General features: G+C 56.8%; 1 protein-coding gene across 1 annotated transcript in view; it reads right to left on the bottom strand.

Moving 5' to 3' along the window:
- Positions 1-988: 988 nt before the first annotated feature.
- H6PD (hexose-6-phosphate dehydrogenase/glucose 1-dehydrogenase) overlaps positions 989-23,794 on the bottom strand; it is a 119,161-nt gene continuing 96,355 nt past the window's right edge. Inside the window, exons 5-6 of the mRNA XM_035727120.1 lie at positions 12,445-13,287; positions 989-3,018 (exon numbers count right to left, since the gene is read on the bottom strand). Of these exons, the coding sequence (XP_035583013.1) occupies positions 2,891-3,018; positions 12,445-13,287 (971 nt within the window). The 3' untranslated portion in view covers positions 989-2,890. The remainder of the gene's footprint in view (positions 3,019-12,444; positions 13,288-23,794) is intronic.

Below are 23,794 nucleotides of genomic sequence, written 5' to 3'. Positions count from 1 at the left end.
TCCCTTTCCTCAGCAACTTGTCAGGAAAAAGAGCTGACACAGTTGCAAACAGTGGTCTCCAAACTCTCTTAGGCAAGGTCACTTGGGGAGTTCGAGAAAACTGCAGATCCCTGGCCTGGCCCCAGAAACGTTGATCCGGTTCATGTCAGGCAGGGCTCTGAGAAAACGCGCATTTTGGCCAATACCTCCCATGGGATGCCAATGCAGGTGGTCTGAGGAAAGCTGGCTAGGAGGCGGGCAGAGAAGGGGACACGGGACTTTGGTCCGAGGGGTCTTGGGCCCTCAGACCAGGGCACTTTTCATAGTACCGTGAGATCCCGACAGGCCCACGGGGAGCTGAAATGCATTCTTGCCAATTCTTTGCAAACTAGTCATGACATGTGATCGTATCTAGTAAATGTCTTGACTATTCACGTTATCACTCACCAGTCCTCTGAATCAGCTGGATTTTCCTGTCTCCTCTGCTAGGGGAAGAAGGGGGGGGGCCTGCCCACAGCAGCGGGCAGAATGGGTTCCCCACGAAGGCTCATCAGCATCACTGCACACTTGGCAGTGGGAACACAGAGGTGAGTGAGGGACCAGCTCCTTCTACCACGTGTGCAGAGCCTGGACTCTGAGGATGCTCCCACGGGCTTCTACCCTGCCCCTAAAGAGCCCACTGTGAACCCAAGCTGTAGGATACCGATGAGCCAGAGGCTCTCACCGATGGGCAGAATCCTTCCTATCGGGCTCAGAAAGTCTTAGTCTGGGCTGCAGGCTCAAGAACTTCTGAAAAGGGATGGGGGCATTCTAGGATCACCTCTCTAGGATTCTCCTCCTCATTGGGGCTCTGGCTGGCCTCCCACCCTGTGCCACGAAGTCCCAGGGGATCACTTCATTATCTATTAAAAACTGGACCTGGGATGGGGCGGGGGGGGGGGGAGGGAGGGCTTGGCCACACCCCTTTCCCTTCCCCCAAGGCACAGAAAGGACTCAAAAGTGGTTTTGTATTTTAATAAACTTTCCTTTATTAGGTTACTGACTATTATTAACCATCATAAAATAGAACGGGAGTTTTAAAACTGTACAGGTCACAAGGTTCTGGGCGGAGAGGGAAAGAAGGGTGGGGCTGAGGTTTGGGAAGCCCGGACAGAGGTGCGGCGAGATGACCACGAGCCCGCCATTCATCCAGCGTCGATGGCAGAACGCTGGCTCAAGGCGATGAGGCTGGGATCTGTGTCAGTAAAACTCGCTCGTGTGCAACATTCATGAGAACATGACCCACCCTGAAATAGGAGTGAGGAAAAGTCTCTAAAAGTCTTACAGGTAAGGTTTCTCCCCCCACCTTGGAAAAAAACTCAAAACAATAAGGGGGTAATTTACATTCCTCACCCAGACTTGGCACCAATTTTGTGCTTTAAAAAATATACTCCACTGGAAGACTTTGTTTTTTAAAGGTACCCTACAGCAGCTGTTTAAAACGTAATTCTTACAGACAAATATATATGTATATATATTAAACATTTAAACAAATAAAGTCATCTATTGTACCTGTACAGAAATGAACAGAAGTCAGATTCTAAGCGAGTTGACTTCAAGATCAAGGGAGCAGTGAGTGCGGCGGCAGGGGCTGGGGTCTGCTACGTGGGGGAGCTGTGGCAGGGCGCGAGGGGCCCTCTTCTGCTGGCTGCCCCGCCCCACCCCACCCTGCTCCTCGTGTGGCTCTGGGGGGTCGGGATGAGCTGAGGCTGCTCCCCCTGGGCGCAGAGCCTGGACGGGGGCACGAAGTGGAGGCCGGCGCTGGCTTCCGAGGGGCACGACCTCACTCTGGTCTCCCCACCCCGCCGCGCGCCCCTGGCTTCCCTGGGGCTGGAGACCCACTCATCATCCTCCCTTCTTAGTTCCGGCTCTGGGAAGCCAGAGCTTCTGAGGATGCACATGGGAGGTCTCAGCCGGGAAAGCAAAAGCAAACACAACCCTCCTCCCGCCCCCCACAGAAGACTAAAGAAAGAAAACCACGTGCAAAGATGTCTGTCTCCTGCCTGGAGACACGGGGAGCGCCACAGCCCTTGCAGACGGGCCCCCCAAGACTCTCATACTGCATGTGCTCGGGAACCCAGAGCAGAACCCCCTGGAAACTGTAGGTCCGGGGACCCACACAGGGACACCCTTGTGCCCACGTGAGGACACACCACAGCCACAGCCCCACGAGAGGGACGGGTGAAGCATACACATCCCAGGGAGGGGCAGGTGGAAGCAAAGCAACAGAACACTCCGGAGAGAGGGAAATGAAACCAGGTTTCCTTTCTAAATGGAATAAATAAATGGCTTTTGTCATTGTGAAAAGAATAAATACAGGGTACCGGGGGGCTGACAGCCGGGGCCGACGCAGGGCACTCGTATGTGCCTGTGGAGGTTCCGTTTTGGCTTCTGCCTCGGTGTCCATGGTGAGTTCCTGACGTCCTGAGTGTTGTCTGCTGTGGCGGGGCCCCACTGGCCTCAGCACCAGCCCCCATCTGAGCACCTCTCAGCGCCCCTGGGATCTGCTCTTGGCACCAGGGCACCTCCTCCCGGGACCTGGCAGGTCGGGGCGGGGATCCCCGTGCCACCCCGAGGGCGGATCGGAGCTCAGTGGAGGGCTTCCTAGGAGTCTGTTCTCTGGGTCTTTTTCCGAAGAGGGACCGTGGACACGGCGTGCGGGGGGGCGGGGGGGCTTCTGCCAACGTGGGGACAGGGAATGGAGGAGCCTGTGTCCAGCTGTTGGTGGCCGGCAGGGGCAGCGGGCAGGATGGGGAGGAAGAGCAGGGCCTTCCTCCCGGTGGCCGGATCCCGGTCCGAGGTGCAGGGTACGGCGGCAGGCCGGTGAGGTGGCACCAGGTGGCCGGCGTGCTGGCGAGGCCGGGGGGCAGCGTCACTGGTAGAGGAGGTAGGCCTTGAGGGAGGCCGGCAGTGGTAGTGTGTGGATGTCACCCAGACGCTCCTTCCCCAGGGCCAGGCGCACCGAGCGGCGGCAGAGATCCATGAGCGGCAGGGGCTCGGCTGGGGGCACGGAGGAGAGAGCAATGACGCGTTAGCACAGCTCTGGAAGGCTCTAGAACGAACAGTGCTAACAAGGACAGCCATCGTAGCGGTATTAGCGTCAATAGACGATTAGTAACGAGGCAACTTTACATTTTAAACCAGCTGTTAATCGCTAACACGGAGAACCTGCTCTGGGCCAGGCACCTTTGTGAGGCCTCTGGAGACGCCAACTCAGTTGACGGTTTACTACGGTTTGTTCCGAGGGACTTAACAATCCCAGGGAGGCTTCCATATTATCATTCCCATTTTACAGATGAGGACGCTGAGGGATAGAGTCCAAATACCTTGCCCAGGGTCACAGTGCTGGTAGGAGGAGCTGGATCTGAACCCAGGCCGCCATTCCTCTTATCCCCCCGCCCCCCCCCCCCCCCCCCCCCCCCCCCCCCCCCGCCGCCCCGGGACAAGCCTTCATGGCGTGTCGGACCCGGTACGTGGAAGACAGCCCATCCCAGTACAGGCCAGAGCTCCAGACCCTGCGCGGGCATTCGGGAAGGGAATCCACGTTAGCCCAGCACTGAGGCAGAGGGGGCCTGATGCGTCAAGGTTACACGCTGCGGTCCGAATCCAGGCAGCCTGGGCTCAGCAACCAAATGCTGGTCCAGAGACACACTCTATAGGAGGCAGGCCCAGCCGCCCCACGGCCTGAAGGGGGAGTGTCTATAGAAACCCTAGGTCCTCGCACTTCTTCCCACCTGACAGAGTGGAGCCGAGAGGCCCAGGCAAGGGAAAGTGGACATGCCAGCCCAGTCTCTGCACCCGGGACTCTCGAGGCTGCCCCGGGCACCGCCAGAGCATCTCACAGCCAGGGCAACTGAGGCCAGGGCTCACAGCGGCGCTGCCTTGTGCACCTGGATTTGAGAGGGACTTCCAGCTGCAGCCTGCAAGAGCACTTCGGCCCTTATGTCCCCAGACGGCCCGGACACCTGTCTTCCCCCAAGGGATGCTCATGCAGCCTGAGTCTCAGATAAACTCTGCTCCAGAAGGAGTGTGAAAGTCACTCTCTCCCAGGCCCTGGAGGCCGCGGCGGGCAGAGTGGGCCCCGCTCTCCCTGCCTCCCTGCAGTTGACTTTTCCTGGCTCTCTTCCCAGAAGCAAGGTGAAGGTGAGCACGCCTGGAGCTGCTCGGGGCTGCCCCACGGCGTTGCGGATCTGGAAAGAGCTGAAGGGAGCGTGACTGTGGCTTTGGCCAGGGTCTCCCCTTGACACTGAGACTGCCCTCTGACCAGAAATCTGAGAAAAAGAAAAAAAAAAAAAGCATTTCCCTCGAGACCCCATGCCCCCCATGAGAAGTGGATCCACGTGTGTCTCCGAATATTAAAAATAATATTTAAAAAACTGAACTATTGGGGCGCCTGGGTGGCTCAGTCGGTGAAGCGACTGCCTTCGGCTCAGGTCATGATCCTGGAGTCCCGGGATCGAGTCCCGCATCGGGCTCCCTGCTCGGCGGGGAGTCTGCTTCTCCCTCTGACCCTCTTCCCTCTCGTGCTCTCTATCTCTCATTCTCTCTCTCTCTCTCAAATAAATAAATAAAATCTTAAAAAAAAAACTGAACTATCGATGAGCAAATGCTACAGCTGGAGGTGTGGGGGGATAGGGAGAGGCTGGGGATGAGTAACGGGTTTGGGGGGCATGCAGGTGCGCTAAAACCGACCGTAGTCATAGGGGCACAGTGGTCGTGCGCTTTAAACGCGGGACTAGTACAGCCTGTGAATTACATCTCAACAGAGCTGTTATTACAAGAGTAAATCTCAGGCTTGGTAACACATTGACTAAATTCCTGGCTTTAAAAGAAGGCGAGCAACTGCTCTTCCTCTCCCACGGGCCGTTAGCCACAGCGAGACGGGAAAGGGAACTGAACTGGTCAATGTTTTTCATGAAAAGCTTTGAAACGGGGCCGTTCCTGGACAGCACAGGGTGATTAAGGGGAGCCCTGCCTGGAGGCAGGAGGATGAGCTAAATGATCTTCCGCCCTTTGGGGGCCAAGCATTCCAGACTCCCGGTGAGCAGGGACGGGCTTCTCCCGCCTGCGAGCCCACACAGCCTCGGGTCTCCCTCATCCTAAAGCATCCTGCGCGTGCGGCCCCACATCTGGCTCCTCATTTCCACCCTGCCCAGCAGCCTGACCTCGAGTAGACCCCTCCCGCTGCCTAGGCCTCAGTTTCCCCATCTGGAAGATGAGGAATCCGGACCAGATGCCTCAGTCTCCTCCTGCTGGGATCCCGAAGGCCAGAAATGCCTCCCAGTGGCTCTTGGCCTGGACACGCTGAGTGGCCCTTCAGTGGATCGAGTGGGGGAATTCGGCGGCCCTTCCTCTCCTCCACGCAGGAGCTCTCTCCATCTGCCACATCGGGCCAGCCCCTTCTCCCTCCAGAATGTGGCTCGGCCCCCATGGGGAGGCAGAGGGGCTTCCCCTGGTGGCTGGGACACTTGAGAAAGCATCAAGAGCCACTGAATGTGGCCAGAGTGCCATGTAGGGCTGTGGAGGGAGGGTTGAGAGGGAGTTCCCATCAGAGCCTCTTAGCTTAATGGTTTCTCAGGCACCCCATGGGGACGCTCACTAAGAAATGTTTCTAAAGGGCAGAGCCCTGCAGAGCCCCCCACTCCAGTTCCCTTATTTTGGGGGACAGCCCACCTGAAATTAACATCGCAGCACCAGCAGCAGCTTGTGGAACACAAATCAGGGGCCTGGCAGGGACTGTGGTCCCCACCCCGGCCCAATCCACAGATGGGGAAATGGCTTGGGGAGGGGAGAGCCAAGGGCTAGAACGTGGATATACACCCAGGTCCAGCCAATTCCATAGTCTGGCTCTCTCTACGCCAACACGGGAGCTTCCTCTGCCTGACCATCTTTGGACCACACTAAATAATCCAGTTAGGGAGCGGTTGTGAACCCAGAAGGGATGTGTCCTTCAGACATCCCAGATCTGCCGGGATGAGCTGCAGAAGGAGCAGCTACAGCAGATGGCGTGATGCACCCAGAGCCGAAAATACGGCCAGTCATGCAAGCGTCCCAGGGATGGGTCTGTTCCTGGGGGCCGCAAACACCTGCACAGGTCATCCCTCTCCTTCCTGGCTCTTGTAGGGGACAAACGATGATGCACAGGGTCATGGTCTGACTGCTTTCCAAAGGCCGGGCAGAGACCAGGAGTGCAACCGGACGTGGGCACCAGGCCACGGAAAACGTCTGTCCTGATTTCAGCTGGTCACTAACGGAACCCGAGAAGGCCTTCCCCACCCCAACGCTTTTGACAGGGGCCTGCAGGCTCTGTATCCAGCTCCATCCACAAAGCCAGGTACCCCCTGAAGTTCCACCAAAGAAGTTCCCAAACAGGGAAGGCCTGTGCAAGGGGCCTCAGCTGCTAGGCCCGCCTCCAGGAAGCTGAGATGCTCGTCCTAAACTTTACATGGTTTATACGAATGGCGGGGGCGGGGGGGCACTGAGTACAGCACAGAAATTGGGAAGTGAATCAGGTGCTATTTATGAGAGCCAAAGGTTGCAGAACCGGATAGGTCTCTGCACTAACTTCCACATGTCTAGGAGGAAAGATTACCTGGTGTCCTGACCATGCACAGCCCAGCACGCCGACCTGTGGCTGTCCCGCACTTCTCAGAGAGACTACAACCCAACTCACGCCTTCAGAGCCTGCTGCTGTGCTGTCATGGGCTCAGGGAATGAACTTGGGTCTGTGAGGTCAAGGACAGATGGCTCACGTCAGGAAGTGCCCCTGATCCAGCCACGTTCCCATTCTCATCCATCGTCTTCACCGGTCCTGAGACGGACTGCATGCTTACTCCTGCACGTAGCTTACAGTGAAAATGCTCCGTGAAATGGATTCTAGAAAGTCATGGGTGGGGGCTGGCCATTCTGGAGGACCATCAGGATAGGTGTGCGTTTCCCCTTGACAGTAAGCGGTTTTTACAGAAAAGAAGCAAAACAAAACACTGACCCCTTGTTCTTGGCAACCAGGGAAGGATGCCTGACACCCGGCTGGGTGGCGAGGCAACTCTGGTTCCCTGTTCCCCCGACTCCGAGAGCCTGCTGTCCTCATATGCCCAGACTTTTGGGGGAAAAGGGGCCCAGAAAGACCCCTTCCCTCCTAAGTGGCCTCTCTCCCCCAGAAGGAAGCCCTTGCAGGTTGGGGAGATTAGTGTCCCTGCCTAGGCACTTCCCTGGAGCCCAGCTAGAATGGGGGTGCAGGTAGGAGCCACCATCCGGTGAGGCGCCCTGGGAGGGCATCTAGGGAGGCCAGGAGGACGCCCGGAGGAGGTCACCAAGTCAAAAGCCTCTTGAGGAAAAGAGCTGAGCCCTCTCCGAACCCACAATCACAAAAAACCTCACCAAACTTCTCTGGGAGCTGTAAAAGGGAGAATTTGAAAACAGAGGAATGCAGACAAAAGCCTTCCTTAGTGGGAGATGCAGTCACAAGCGGTGGGGGCAGCGAGGACCCATGGGCAGGGAGTCTCCCTTGGGTGACGGCCAGTCTGCGGCTTGCAAGCAGGTCTTTTCCTTCTGCATGTCCAGGGAACGGGCAGGCCTGGGGCCGTGCTGGGCCCTGTCTCCCCCTACAATGGTCATCTCCACCCTTTCACCCCGGGAAAGAGGAAGGTGACACCAACGCCCCTCTAGCTGCGGCTTCAGCCCCAGAAGGTCTCAAGGCCTGAGGAGTCAGAACAAGTGGCCTGTGGTCAGAGCTGGCTGGCGGGTGGGGGAGGTCACACAGGGACACACTGATCACTCTCCGCCTTTGCCCTGGCCCCTGCACGGGCACAGGGACTCTGCTGGGGAGGGCCTGCCCGGCGCACAGGGGAAGGGGGCAGGGACTCTGCTGGGGAGGGCCTGCCCGGCGCACAGGGGAACCGGCCAGGGACTCTGCTGGGGAGGGTCTGCCCGGCGCACAGGGGAAGGGGGCAGGGACTCTGCTGGGGAGGGTCTGCCCGGCGCACAGGGGAACAGGGGAAGGGACTCTGCTGGGGAGGGTCTGCCCGGCGCACAGGGGAAGGGGGCAGGGACTCTGCTGGGAGGGTCTGCCCGGCGCACAGGGGAAGGGGGCAGGGACTCTGCTGGGAGGGTCTGCCCGGCGCACAGGGGAAGGGGGCAGGGAGTACAACAGCACCCAGGGAGGCCTCGCTTAGCAACTCTGGCTGACCAGCTCTGCAAACCACTGTTCCCTGCTGAGGTCAGGACCTGGTGGCTGGGCTGGGTTGGGGCGGGGAAGAAGGGCATAGACGATTTCCCAGACAGCCCTTGGAGGGCTAACAGGTCAGACTGTCTCCAAGGCTGTGACCCCCAGATGTCTCTAGCCAGCCCTGGCCAGACTTTCTGCCTGTCACACTCTGCTCCCCTGGTGGACCTCAGACCTGGTCTAGCCATGACATTCCCCCTTCCTCAGCTACCTTGGAAGGTAAGGCAAACCCTCCTGGGCAGAAGACTTGGGCGCCCTTCGACCTCACCCAATGGATACCCCATCTGACTGCTGTCTCACCTTCCCCTCAGGGGGTGGCATGGGGGTCCTGTAGGAGTGGTCTAGAGTCACTGTCTCCACATCTATAATGGGGGAGGAGAGTGTCCCCCCTCCTAAATTCAGAACCGCCTGGATCCTCAGAATGTGGCCCTCTTGGAAATAGCATCTTTGCAGATGTAATCTGCATCTTAAGATGAGGTCATGCTGGAGTAGGCTGGGCCCTGAATCCAATGGCTGGTGTCCCGGTAAGATGAGGACAGACACAGGAGGCCATGTAGGGATGGAGGCAGAGACGGGGTAATGCGTCCATGAGCAAGGACTGCCGGCAACCAGCAGGAGCCAGGAAGGAGGCCTGGGGAGGTTTCGCCTCAGAGCCCTCAGAAGGAACCAACCCTGTTGACACTCCGATTTTGGACATCTGGGCTCCGGAACGGTGACAGAATGCATTCTGTTGTTTTAAGCACCCAGCTGGTGGTCATCTGTTCCAGCAGCCCCAGGAATCGAACACACCACCCTTCCTGTTCCTCTGTAAACCCACTGCTCTGTCAGGCTTCTGACCCCACCCGACCCTGACGACTTCTGTCAAGGTCACCAGTGATGGCCTTGTTGCCAAAGCTGATGGACAATTCTCAGCCATCACTGTTCTTGACCTGGCATCGCCTTGTCTTTCTGGAAGTCCTCTCTTCATTTGTTGTCCAGGTCACGACTCTCCCCCTAAGCCCCACGGCCACTCTGCCTTCTTTCCCCTTCACCCACCTGACCCTGAAACATGGGTGCGCCCCAGCGCTCCACCTCAGCCCTGTCCCCTCACTCCCTAGGTGATCTCATCCAGGGGGCTCAGCCATTGGTGACTACCCCACTGATCTTGTCTCCAGATTTGCAGAGCCACCTAGATGTGTGGAGTGAGCATCTCAAACTTAACCCCCCCCCACCCTGGCCCGAGCCCGGGTCAGGTCACCTCTCCCATGGACAACCGCCATGGCTCCTCCCTGGCCTCCCAGCAGCCACTCTCGCCCCCACCGTTCATTTCTACACGGCAGCCAGAGTGATCCTTCTAGGGCATGAGATGCTCTCAGTACAGAACCGAGGTGTGGGTAAGCAGGTTGAGGCTGGCGTTTATCCCGCTCTCCACACGTGCATCGGGCTGGGGATGCTGTGTCACCCTCCTGGGTTTTCCCATCTGGATCCCCCAAAGTCACCTGGCCATGCAGAACGGGGCCCACTTAGGTCTGACCAGGGCTGGAGAAGTTGAGGAGGCAAGGGAGCGAACCCTGGTGTTGCCTGGTATTGAAACCAGCAACCAGAGGTCATGGGACTGATCGCAGCGGCAGACGACCAGGGCAACTTTTCCCCCAGACATTCTCCTTTCGCCTTTAAATTCCCCTGACTCTCCCTTCAGGGAGGTGGATTTGAGGCTTGCCCTCCCGTCTCCTTGTCTGACTGCCTCTCCCAATAAATCCTTTCCTTGCCGCACCCCAGCAACTGTCTCTGCTGCCCAGCGGGGAGGCAGACTCGGCTTGGGTTACAGCATGGCATTTCTGGGGAGGCAGGGGTCCTCATCATTAATCAAGAGAATCCAAGGTGGGCTCAAGCCAACGGGCACTGGGAGTCTCCACCCAAGACCCAGCTCAGAGATGCAACTCTCAACGACACATTCCCATGCCCGTTCCCACTCCCCTTAATCCTTTTCCATTTCCCCTGACAAGAAAAACTATAAAAGCATCCAATGTCCCATCTGATGCTGAGCTGATGACAGGGCATCTATCTGGTTACAAGACGCCTCCAGGACTGTTCTGGCAGAACCTTTGCCGAGCCTTGCCCTGACTCGGCGGAGGAATAATTCTGCTTGAGTGTGCCCTGACTTGCCACAGTGAACAGGCTAGTGTCCCCTCTGGGCCCCTCAGGGGTCTGTGTTCTGTATTAGAGTTGGCTAGGTGAACAGTGAGCGCTGATGCACCTGTTCCCGGAGGGGATGAAGGCTGCGCTGCTCGTGGAGACCAGCAGTCTCAGTGACTGGCAACAACACAGGGAGACCAGCAATTCATTCCTCTGCACAGAATGGGCATTGAACTAACTAGGGCCATGGTCACTCCTCTGCAGGCCCAGGGCTCCTGACATCCAAGGTCCTGGGCAAGATGTGCCTGGTTCTCCCAATCCCTGCCCATCCCGGCCTAGGGTAGATTTGGCTGTGGACTTTCTATTACCATCACCTGGGGAGACAGACTCACAGAACTTGCTCTGCTGGTTCCTTATATGAGATCTGAGGTTACTTCCTTGGGGAGGCTACCTGCTGGGTGCACACCTGGCCGCCCCTGCCGGGAGCACCATGACCTAGGGGTCCTAGGCTGCAGAGATGAGGTCATTGCTATCACCAGGCCAAAGGCAGAGACAAGGAGCAAGGGAAAGGGGGGTGGTGGAGACTTCCAAAGAGAAGTGTTTAAGAGTTCCCTCTGACTTATGTCCCTAGAGACTTTCTCTGGTATCTTCCAAGGCTGAAGTAGGGACGAGGCATGGGAGAAGCTGAAGGTTTGGAGGCTGCAAGACCAAAGTAAGCGTCTGTGCTTCTGACCCCAGCAGGGGCTTTTCCCTGACTGCTCACCTGGCCTACCAGGTGCCAGGCCAAACCTGCCCCATAGGGACAGTCAACATGTGGGTGGGCAAAGCTTTCTGCCCCACCCCCTTTCCAAGGTGGGGTCTGCAGATGGTAGAAAGGACCCATGAAAGAGCAAGGGTCAAGTACAGGGATGGATAGTTCCGGAACCCTGGGACCTCTTGCCACCATGGGGTACCAGCCACAAAGCCACAGAGTCCTCCACCTCCTAAACTAAGACAGTGTGCCACATGTGGGCTATTTTCCCATGTGGTCTGAGAAAGGCCACTCCCTTTTCCAAAGGACTGGTGGAAATCACTGCTGATTCAGCCTGTTTCTAATCCACATGCCCTTCTCCAAAGGTCTCTTGACATCATGACTGAACAAGCCCCTCCCAGGGGACCATGGTCTAAAGGAACCAACTCAGAAGATTCCAGCACCAGAAGAGAGAGACCCTAAGCCTAACGAATAAGAGAGGCCACTGGCTTTCATTTATGTAAGAGGTCCCCATAACCCCAAGACTGCAAACCCCAACTCAATAATATGCTGGCTACTGTTGGTCAACTGCAGATCAAAACTGGAGGCAGGTCAACCAGAGACAAAGAGCATCTAACCATGCATCCATCCATCTATCCACATGTCCATTCATCCACTCATCCATCCATCCATCCATCCATCCATCCATCCATCCATCCATCCAACCATCCACTCATCCATCCATCCATCCATCCACTCATCCATCCATCCATCCATCCACTCATCCATCCATCCATCCATCCATCCATCCATCCATCCAACCATCCATCCATCCATCCATCCATCCATCCATCCATCCATCCATCCAACCATCCACTCATCCATCCATCCATCCATCCACTCATCCATCCATCCATCCATCCACTCATCCATCCATCCATCCACTCATCCATCCATCCATCCATCCACTCATCCATCCATCCATCCACTCATCCATCCATCCATCCATCCATCCACTCATCCATCCATCCATCCATCCATCCACTCATCCATCCATCCATCCATCCATCCACTCATCCATCCATCCATCCATCCATCCACTCATCCATCCATCCACCCACTCATTCATCCATCCATCGGGTGCTGGCAGGTAATCTGGCAGACTCTAGCTAGAATTCTTCATTTAAGCAGAGGCAGGCAAGAATAGCCTCTGAGGATATGAATATGTTGGGATATCTACTTAAAGACATTTTAGTTCCAATGGCTATAAATTTTTGGTCAGGTGCAGCCAGGACCCCGGGGCCACAGGGAGTCCGGGAACCCTGTCACACTGGACAGAAGAACATAGGACACTTACGGTCGAGTCCATTCAAGTAGCGCATGCGGATCTCACAGTGGCCCCAGACGGCGCTCACTACAGGATACAGTTTTTTGCCCTTGAGTCCTCGAAAAGCCACTCCCATGTACTGTCCATCCACAATGAAGCTCAGAGTCCCATCATCCATGTCCAGGGCCACGAGGAACGAGTCAGGGACAATAAATGTCTCATCCGGCTCCAAAAAGGCCGGGTATGTTTTGCTCGGTTGGTTTTTGCCATCGTGGTAGAGCCGGTTGCGCCCCAAGTCCCAGCCCCAAGACTCATGGTTATTCCCCACGAGGGTTGTGTACCCGACGGAGTGCAGGGGGGCGTCTGCTGTCGCCACCCCCACCACAGCATGTGTGCCCCGCTGCCTCATGGCCCACGTGATCTGCCATACGTGCAGCCCGCGCGTGTACCCGACTTTGCCCCTGATGGCGTCTGTGCTCTGGGCCACCGGATGCCGGTGAAAGATCAGCTTGTCGTCTTCCTTCACAAAGACGTTGAGCGATCGGTCATTGTTGTTCCACGAGTGGAGCAGCTGGACGTCGTAGGACACGGGGGGCATGTCTAGCAGCATGTCCAGGCGGGTGGGCTTGCAGTAGTCCAGGCTCTGGAGCTCCTGCTTCAGGGGCCGGTACGTGGGGTCCCTCATGTCCACAGTCTTGATCCCTCCGGTGACCTTCTGACCCATGTTCGCCTTTGGTTTCACCTTCGCACTGACTCCCAGGGCAAACTCATCAATCGTGGGGTCTCCCGTCCAGTTTTGTGATGAGGCCCAGACAGAAGTCCCAAGGAAGGTTGGTAGGCGGCCTCTGGCGACTGTGGGGCCCTCAGTGTTGCCTGATGGATGGAAAGAGAAACAGGAGGCCGGGTGAGCAGGGGGTGCGGGAAGAAGGGGAACACGGCAGTTAGGAGTACAAGGCTGCCCGTGCAGACAGGTCCCGGCAACCCGGCTTCTGGGCTCCCGGCACACCCGACGCGGGGCAGGCTGCAGCCGTGGCTCTGTCCCTGAGGCTACACTGTTAGGAAGGAGGCAGCATGGAGAGGTGGGCTTGGGAGCCGGGCATCATGCTCGATGGTGTTGGCGGCACGACACTCACCAGATACCTAACCACGGTTTCCCAGGGCAGAAGGCCAGCTGGCCTGGATCCTCAATCAGCCTTGAGGCAGTGGGTATCCTCCTTGGTCAAAGCAAGGGGAAGCTTATTCCCCTTGCCTGTGGTCTGGGGGGAAAGTGAAGCCGTGAGAGGCAGCAGAAGCGGCCAGGCCTCATTTCCCTGCCCCTCTTCTTTTCTAGCACAGCTGCTTCCGGGGGTTCATGCTAGGGAAGGGGACTCCGGTGCAGGTGGAAAGCTCACTTGGGGGTCTGCATGCGCACTCAGCTGGGAGGCCCTAGGGGGCCCCTGGCTTGCTGGTCCCCGAGGCTGCAGCGACCTCTCCAGCAAGTCCTATGTCCCTCCTGGGCTAGGGCCACCAGTGACGCTCTTCTCATGGCTCCTGGTCAGGTGAGAACAGAGGCTCTGACCGCCCCCCCCCCCCCCGCCGTCAAGTAGTTCTGGACCAACACTTAAAGGACTGACACTTTTCCCTACCCACACCCCTCAACCAGCAGCCAACATTTGGCCCCTCGGGTCCCAACGGCCCATCTGGGGAAGAAATCTGACTCCAAGAGCCCTTGTTCCCACTCTGACTTCACCATCACTTGGCTCCTCAAAGGTCAGGGTCATGGGTTTGGAGGGGAGATTTCACTGCATCTGTCCCAGTGTCTCCATTAGCAGTGCCAAGGACGAGGGTCTGAAATGTGGGGCCAACTGACCACCCCCGCCATTCCCGTCCTCAGTGTCCAGCCTTGGATAAGGGAAAAGAACATGCCATTTGGGTTTCCTGAGCCTCACTGAAGAAAAGCTTCTTTCTGCCATCACAAACCTCCTTGGCCTGTGGAAGGGACTCTTGGCTGCCTGGTTTGGGGGAGGGGCTCCTGCGACCGACCAGACAAGGGAGAAGGCAGGCTCCTGGCTAAGTAAATGTCCCTGAATGAGCACATGGAGGAGCCTGGGCGAGAAGCCATGGGTGCCTGGCTGCTGGGAAAAGCAGCACGGGGGTCCCTGGTTCCAAGGAGCACTGCGGTGCCTGGGATGAGGACGGTCCAAAGGAACCCGCTGTGGGGGGGTGGTGCTGCGGGACTCCCTTCTGCAGGTGGCAGGGAGAGAGTACCCGCTGGGAGGGGAGGGAGAGCTGTGCAGGGGAATCTGGGAGAGGGGGGCCAGTGGGGCCAGGGGGAGGGAGGGATCAGCAACAGGCTTGCTGTCTCTGGTTGTCCGTCTTCTTAGCCGACCCCAAGCTGCCTCCCTCTGCTGGGACCACATCTCCAGGGCGGCCAGGCCTCTAGGAGGTTGGCTTTTGGCAGGATAAAGGTCCCTGTGTGGGAAGACTTGATTGCAACCCCCACCCCCAACTTCATTGAGCACATCAAGCTTCTCGTCTTCCCCTTTCTGCTGTGGAATGGAAGGCTCACTCACTCCCTGAGGCATGGTCATTTCTTCAGAGACAGGTTAGGACATCTTGTGTCAAATGTATGCAAAGCTGGTATCGTGCAGAGATGTCCCTCTGCAGCTACAGGACCACCCGGGTTCTGGAAAGTTCTGTGGATATCACGACTTTACGTCCTGGATCCCCCAGGACAATCCCAATTTCAAGCCTTCAGGCCCACTGACTCCTGAGAGCCTTCAAAACCTCCAGCACTTGCCTGTGGCCCTGCTGAGGGGGCACCCCGTGGCTTTGGCACCTGCTTGCCAGGCTGTGTGGGGGTGGAGAGCTGGGGTTTTGGGGTACAAACGTGGTCCTCGTAACTACAGAGACTGGGGGCCGCCCGGCTACAGCCTTCCCTGACTTCTCTCTACCGTGCCTCCCCAGACTCCATTCGAGTCTCCTCTTGAGGTGGTCAGGGGCCCATATCCGTCTCTGCCTGGACGCCTCACTCTGGCTGGTACCCAGCGACCTCTCCGTGCAGGACCCTGTGGGGAGCTCTCCAGAGGACGAGGAAGGAGCTGACTTCCTAAGACAGCTCATTTTACTGCTTCCTGGAACAAAGAGGCCATTGCCCTTCCGTGGGCTCTACCCCAGCGTCTTGGCACCGGAGATCCCACCCCTACCCTGGGCATAGGTGTGGAGTGTGGAGAAGGCTGGGGGTCGGGGGAGACACTGGGCAGGCAGGACGTGTGCGAGAGGGGGGTGATGGGGAGAAGCCATCCAAGGGGGAAGGTCCTTTCTGGCCCCTGGACCACATGGCCTTGACCAGCGGGAGGCCCTGGGAGGAAGGGAGACAGGTAAAAGTGTGTGCAGCCCCGTGAGAAGCTCCCGCGCAAGGGCATCCCAGAGCCTGGCCGGGGGCTGTGGCCCACCCACTCTGCTGCTTCTGGGCCATCCTGCCTTCAGAGTCATCCCCACGTGGTCAACCACCATAGCAACCCTGGAGCCACTCTCGATTCACCTGTCGCCTGCCTGTTCCCCGCCCTACGTCCAGACTACGGTCAAAGCGGACACTTCCCTCTCGTAGACCTCCTGCTATCCGTACCCAGCCACCTCCTTGCCGTGCAAGGCCGCCGAAGCCATCCAGCTGCCCCTCTCCTCCCTTCTCTTTTCAAATGTGGCCACAGAGCTTCACCCTGCTGCAGGTCTCCTGCAGCTCCGCTAGCCCTGCCTTGGGGATGGCCTATAGGGTTCTTTCCCTGCATTTGCACCTCCCTACTTTGCTCTCCTCCACCAGCACTGCTCCTGGGGCTTCCAGTCCTGGGAGGAAACCCGCTCACTGAAACAGTGCCTCGGGCCGCTGCCTAGGACTCTGCCTGAGCTTCCTCGAGGCTCTGTCTGGCCCTCCATTAAGATGGGTGCCCCATGCTTCCGAAGGCTCAGCCGAGACAGTGTTCCAGAGAGGACCTAGGACGGCTGGCATTTTCCCTTTTGTTTTGTTTTTGATTTTTATTTTCTAGGCTCTGTTCTGTACACTGAACAAAGATCACTGCTATCCATCTTCCTGGTCACTGCACTTGGCCCTATGATGGACGCTGTCTTTGAGCCAAGACCCATGTGTCTGAGCAGAACAAATTTAAAGTCCCTTCCAAGCCAGGGGTTGGCAAACGTGTTCTGTCAGGGGCCAGACAGTAAATATTCTAGGCTTTCCCGATAATACAGAAATGAATGGGCATGGCTATATTCCAACAAAACTGTACAAAAAACAGACAGTGGGCCAGATTTGGCCCAGGGGCCATAGTTTGCTGACCCCTGTTCTAAACCCAGGCAAATCGGCCGACACGATCTCCAAAATGCCTGGACATGTTGCGCCACCCCCCAGGTGTGGAGTCACAGAAGCACTGGTTCGGCCTGTGCAGCTCCTGTCAACATGGCCAAGGAGAGAGTCCCCAGTGGGTACCGAACCTCAGGGAGGCACCGGAAGCAGCAGCACAGGCCCCAGCTCTGGGACCAGTCCCCTCTCTTGCCTTCTGAGAGGCAAATGCACAGGTCCAGGCCTTTCGCGGCCTAGGGTTGCCCTGGGAGTGTCAGGGCCTGGGATGGCTCAGTAAGTCCTTAGTGGGTCTCCACGAATTGAGAGGACCCAGGCCTTGTCCCTCCGGGAGAAACAAAGCTGCAGGGGGTGTGGCCGTGGAGTGGCCTAGAACAGGAGAGATGGAGGACAGAGACGGCCCTGCCGCCGCCCCCACCTCCTACCGGTCACACGTAGCCACACGCACCCTCAGAGCCCCGGCAGCTGCAGCATCGGGGCTAACGAGCAGGGGAGGGTGTGCAAGTCCAGGCGGGGCCGGGCTGCAGTTCTCTCGTTCTCTCTGCGGGAGCTCCGTTCCGAAGGCTCATACACGCATCAGCCGCGGGGCCCCCAAGGCCACATCCCCCTGGTCCTGCTCACGGCCGTTCCAAGCCAGCCCTCAAGACAAATTCCGGGCGGGCACCCCTCCCGCCCCGCCAATCTCTGATTGCCCAAATAATACACTGTTCCCACTGTCCCTCAGTCCCTGGTGCTTCCCAGAGACCAAAGTCACACCTGGAGCAGGAGTGAAAAGGACTCCAGTGTGACCGAGGCTGGGGGCGCCGGGGGGAGGCAGGGATTTGCCGACTGGGTGGGTGGGTGGATCGTTGTCCTGCTCAGCAAACACAAAGGCAGCAGGAGTAAGAATGCATTACACACACACACACACACACACACACACACACACACACACACACACACACACACACACACCTGTGTGCGCAGGCACTGAAGTGGAAGCAAAGTAAAGTATGTTCAAAGAAGCTCTGACTGTAGGACTATTCTTCTTGCATGTTACGGGGAGTCGACGCATCATTCTGGGTCGGGAGCTCCCAGCAACATTCTTCTACAGGTAAAATCAGATTAAAGACCAAAAAGGGTCCAAGGAGAAAAAGAACCATAAAAGGGTGTATTGAAAGGGCCCGAGAGAAAGGACACCTGACAACTGTCCGAGAGCGCGCAAGTCCTAACATAGAACTGCACCTTGTTTGGGGTCAAGTTCTAGAGCCGGTGCTGGCGCGGGGCTCTGTGCGGTCAAAGTCGCCCTCAGTGGTTCTGGAAAGGCTGCTGGGACGGCTTGCTCACCTGGAGTGGCAGGCAAGCTGCAGTCATCTGCCCCTGGGGAGGAGCGGCTGGGCTGGGCTCACTGAGGCTGAGCGTGCTCCCGAGGCTCCACGCTTCACGCTCCACCTTCCCCTGCTCCCCTGCTCCCCGCTCAGCCGGGTCCCTCCTCCCACTCATGCCCACCCCAAGCCTGGCACAGCACTGGCCCCCCGTACCACAGGGATAGAGAGGAGGACCCGCCCCAGCATCAAAGCCAAGCACACGGTTGTGAGCGTGTGTCTCCAGCACTGGAGGGCTGGGGGGGCGGGGCACACGGTGCAAGGGAAGCGGGGCTCACAGCCACAGGGCGGGGACACCTGCACTTCACACCCTGGCCCTGTAAACGGACTTGTTTTACCCTGAAGAGGGACCCAGAGGGACATGAACAAACACACTCTAGAAGCTTTAAGATTTTGCATTTACTCACAATCATGTGGGTGGGTAAGATTAAAAGCTCTGGGACTAGGGATGGGGGGTTGGGGGTGGGGGACTCAGCGGGGGTGTCTACTGTAAGTGCTATGGTTTGACTCGGTGGGACCCCTTTCCCTCCCCTGAACACCCCTTACCTCTCCCTCACTAATGCCGCATATGCATCATCTTCGAGGGGTCAAAAGTCAGTTCATGGATCACTGCAAAAGGGGATGCCTCTCAGACCCTCTACTGGGCAAAAGCATCCCACCTAGTGTACCCTGCAGCCGCCATGGGATGGGGTGGCCTGTGGCTCCAGGACCCATCAGAGCCACCTGTCCATAATGGAATTCCAGGTGGACCCCTGGGCTCAAAGTAGTTGAGCTTCCCAAAACCTCCCGCTCCCACTGCTGCTAGAGAGAGCAGGTTGTCGGATGTGCCGTGCTCTCCTCTCTCTCTCTGAGTCACAGAATCAAGGGATGCTGGCAGAGTACCATCCATGAGAGGGGACAGGGAGCCATGTGGGATGCAGAGGGCTAACAAGGTTGGGGGAAATCTCGAGAGAATGTGGGGGAATGCCACTCACGCACAGGTGTGGGGGTGTGTCCCAGACAGGCCATGTGGCAACCCCCAGCCAGGTGTAAAACACTCAGCAATCCCCCATCAGGATCTTGTCTAGGAAACCCAAGAGCCCTGCACAGGGACGCGCTCACTGCCCTATGACCCCACAGCCCTGGAGAGAAGGAGAGAGCCCCTCAGACTGCTGACTTAAAAATGTAACGTGATCCTGTTACATTTTAAGAAAGTAAATTGGAGAACAATATGCAGAATGTGATCCCATTTCTGTAAGAACAATTTAAGAAGATTCTCTGTGTGCGCATGTACGTCTATAGGCATAGAGGAAGGTCTAAATGAATGAACGTCAAACCTTTCACAATGGTTAACCCTGGAGGGTGGGGTGGGAGGAAAGATGCATTCACTTTAAACGTGTTTTTTTGTTTTTTTGTTTGTTTGTTTGTTTTTAAGGAGGCTCCACACCCAGCATGGAGCCCAATGTGGGGCTTGAACTCAGGACCCTGAGACCAAGACCTGAGCTGAGATCAAGAGCCAGACACTTAACCGACAGAGTCACCCAGGGGGCCCGACTTTGAACGTTTTTTGAATTGAATTTTTTTAAATGCATGTCTTACTTTGGTCATGAAATGATTTTTAAGCACACACCAAAAAGAATAAAGACTGAAAAAATACTGACTTTGCACTTCCACAAACAAGCTGTTCCCAAAGTAATTCCTAAAGGCTCTCCACTCGTGTCACTTCTTCTCAAGCAAGCACAGGATAAATGTTTGATTTACCCGGGAAGATAGGAAGGATCCAGAGTCGGCAGGAAGGCATTTAAAATAAAGGATGAGAATCCCTCGGTGCAGCCCTGGGGCCATCCCAAAGAGAGACATTATTTCTACAATGATTTCTCCCAAGACATCCAATTGCATTGTTTCTAAGTCACAATTTTATTTTGCCCTGTAAAAAATAGGGTAGCTACGGTCTCTGCTGACCCCAAACAAGATCAGAACTGCTGTGTTCCAAGCCCTGAAACCCACGGCGGCTGTACAGCGGTTCTGTGCTCGGTGAAGGTCAGGCGCGGAAGGATGGACCTCAGTGGGCAGGGACTGGGGAGGGGCAAGCATTTCAACCCTTGATGCCGACAGGACAGCAAGCTCAGCACCGGCCTGCGACACTATGCTAGCCCTTCAGTTAAAGCCATTTTCCATAAAAGCATTTTGGGATCCACCGACCCTGGAGCCCACCTCTACTCAAAAGTATCCTTTTGTTTTGTTGTTTAAGAAAAAGTCTGTCGAAAGGGCAGTCCTCTCTGACGGAGACACATCCAAGGTGACCGGTGGCGGAGGGATGTGGTGGGGAGGGGCGGGCACACGCTGAGGTGGGCCACCGGAGAGTGGCAGACACACACTCACCTCCTTTTAGCTCCAGTGCGTGTCCGATTGACCCCAGAACAGTAAAACCATTGTTTTGACCCAAGATGGGGAAAGAATGAAATTCAGGATGTGGAACAAGGTGACCTATTTATAAAGCCTCCTTTCACCTGAAGATCAAATAAACTCCCTCCCTCCGCCTCCCCACCTCACACATCGGTGGTTGCAGCCCAGAATTTTGCAAGAGAAGCATGCCCGGAGCAGTCTGTTATTATATCAGAATACAACCGCCGCAGCCTGGCTGAGTGGCCGCCCCGCTCTGCCTGCTAATTGGGGTTTCGGGCTCCTGGGAGCCAGGACTCGGGAACATGCTCTGGTGGGGGGCGTGCTCGGGGCGTGGAAGATGGTGCCACCGCCTAGCAGGACGCGTCCCCCACCCCATCCCATCTGCCCGCTTGAGGAGAGATGCCTGGGGACACCCAGGGGGGCTGTGTTCCTCTCAAACAGGGATATCAAAGTAAGTCTCTGCCCCTCGAACCAACCAAAAGTATCGGTCCCTTCTGGGAAGTTCTGACAAGTGATTTTGGAGAGAAAATCCCGCACGGTCCAGAGCTCTAGCCTCTGACCTCAAAAGACCAAGAATGCACCTGCTGTAAACACCTACGGAAGGACCCAAATTACTCACGGCACTTTCAGAAAGGGCGCAAATCAGTTGAACCTTGCCCCTGGGAAATCAGCCTTAGATTCATACAGAGACTAAAAATTAAAATAAAGACTCACGGCTGCAGCCCCAGGCAAGAGTGTGACGACAACTACCTGTCCCTCGTTCGGATGAGAAGTCCTGTTCTGGGAGGGCCCTCAGTGACACACAGTGACACACGGACACCTAGCCAGAAGTTTACCGAGATGAGCCTACACTGGGGGCTGGGTGTCCATCAAACTGGGCCTGCCTGGTACCCCAGAGACAGGGAGCAGGGAGGCAGGGCAAAGAGCTGCACTCAGCCAGCTCCACCGGGATGGCCCACGGGAGCCCAGCGGAAAGGCTCGGGCACGCCGGGCCCTTCTTGCCCCCACCTGGCTGGGGACAGAAGCCGGTGAGCCCTGGGGGGACTGGGTGGCCTCAGCAGGGAAGCCTCTCCTCCCTGAGGCAGGTGCCCAGAGGAGCCTCCGCAGGGAAGCCCTGGCGTGCCTACAAGACACTCGCTGGCCCGCTCGCTCCAGAGCCCACTGGCCTGGAGTCATTCCCCCTGCCACCTGCCTCCATCAGGGAGGCCCCAGGAACAGAAGTCTGACGAAGCCCAGGCTTTAGGGCCTGGAGGCCTGCATGGGAGCGGGTTACACTCTGGCCTCCTCCGGTGGGATGGGCCAGTTGGGAAAGGTCACCTCTGGGAGTGATCCCTTGAGACTTGATGGGCTGGCCGCCAGGGGGGTTAGAAGGCCCGTCTGCCCATCCCACCCTGCAGATCCAGGTGATGCTCTCAAACTCGCCGGAGGTGGAGAAGGAGAGGAAAGGCAGTACTCGGGATTTCAGTGTGGAAAGAGAAGCTGAAGCGCTCGACATGGCATTGGGCACACACAGTAGGTGCTTAAGACACGCTGCTCCCTGCCTTCTCCGGCCCCCTTTTAACACCAGGGGACACAGATGGAATCTTGAATGTCTAGTGCAGAAGAGCAGTGAGGGAATATACCACGGCAGGCCCCAGTTATGGCCTTAAAGGGTGGCCTGAGGAGCCCAGCCCCACAGAGGGGGTGCCTTGAGAGCGGCCAGACGGGCAGGCATCCTCCCCGACGCTGCAGGAAGAAGGTGGGGAGGCAGGAAGCCCCACGTGAGGATGAACAACCTCAAAGACTGCAAATGAAATCATGTGAGCTCCTTAGGTCGAGAGCAGGGGCAGAAGTCCCAAGAACTTTCTCCAGGAGGAAGAGGCTGTGGGGATGTTCTCCGATGATTACGCTCACGGGAGTAGTTCTCAAAGTGGGCAGTCCCCGGACCGGGAGGCCAGCATCACCTGCTGGAGAAGCAAATGCTTGGGCCCCCACCCCTGACCCACTGAATCAAACTCTGGGGGTGGGGCCCAGCGGTCTACATTCCAATGAGCCCTCTGCAAGATATAGGAAGCTGCGGGTTCAAAGGCATTACAGGTCAACATTCTGGAATCTCGAATCCATATGAAAGAAGAACGGCCGGGCTCGGATTTACAGCGACAATTTTTTAAGAACTGCTTGTTCTATCTTGATTTGAAATATTTCAAATGTTATGCAGGCTCGTAAGAAATCGCAATCCAGAAACGTATAAAGTAGAAATTAAAGTGTCCCCCTCCTGCCGGGGGCAGTCCGCTTAGAGCAAAGGATCACACCCACATACCACTCCCCAGTTTGCTTATTTCAAGTCATAATAGATTAGCTCCTGTGTCCATTTTATGTGTTAGGAGCCACATATTGTTCATTATGATCATCTCTGTCACTGGTCTGTAGAGACGAACGTGGAGGTTGCTTGTAGCAATGGTCCCGTGTGGGGTTAGGGATCTCCCACAGCAGGGTGGTCTTAAAGTAGCTTCCTCTCATGAGTTCGTGGCCCCCTCTTCCCTCATCACTCTCAAAGTCTCAGACCTCAGAGCCCCCACCCTGCTGTCCATTTTTAGTAGAAGAAGATCAAATGTCAAAGCAGCCTCCCACCGGGCTTCCTGGTGTTTGAACGGGCCATGGGGGCTGAAAGGTGCTCAGATTTCTGCACGGCTAGCCAGACTGAAGGCTTGTCACCTGGACCTCAACTGGACTGCAGCCAAGGAACTTGGAAAGGAATCAGGCCTTGTGTCTCCTAGTGCAACCTAATCACCATTCCCTGTGTGCGATTTCACGGAACTGAACAGGATGCTGAGGGAGAGGTAAATCCCCACGCCTCACCGGCCAGCCGACAAAAGGACTTAGCTCTACTTCTAAAGCCACAATGGCTCGCAGACTTCCTGTTCTATGTCTCTGGACCTCCTCCTCTTCTCCTGTCCACTGGGAAAGTCCTGAACATCCTGGGCCACCAATTGGACAAGAGGGGTCTCAGCAAGTCCAAAGGCAGCGAGTCAATCAATCCTGAACTTCCAGGCTGGTCGAAGGGTCCAGGTGCCAGATCCCCACGGCACCACCTTGTCACGGGGGGAGCGGGGGTAAGGCAAGGAGGCAGGAAGCGGCCTCCCCAGCTAGGGCTGCTAGGGAGTAAGCACGACGCAGTCGTCAAAGATGCTGGCTGGAAGGACCACTGCAGGAGGAGAGGCAAGGAAAAAGGCTTGCGATGGCAAGTGAAATGAAGAACACCAACTATATGTGCCCTAAGAGTGAAATCTAGAACATACTATACAGGCATGCATGGGAA

The sequence above is a fragment of the Zalophus californianus genome, chromosome 4 (genome assembly GCF_009762305.2).
Source record: "Zalophus californianus isolate mZalCal1 chromosome 4, mZalCal1.pri.v2, whole genome shotgun sequence".
NCBI classification, from domain to species: Eukaryota; Metazoa; Chordata; class Mammalia; order Carnivora; family Otariidae; genus Zalophus; species Zalophus californianus.
This window is presented reverse-complemented; position numbering and strand designations above follow the sequence as displayed.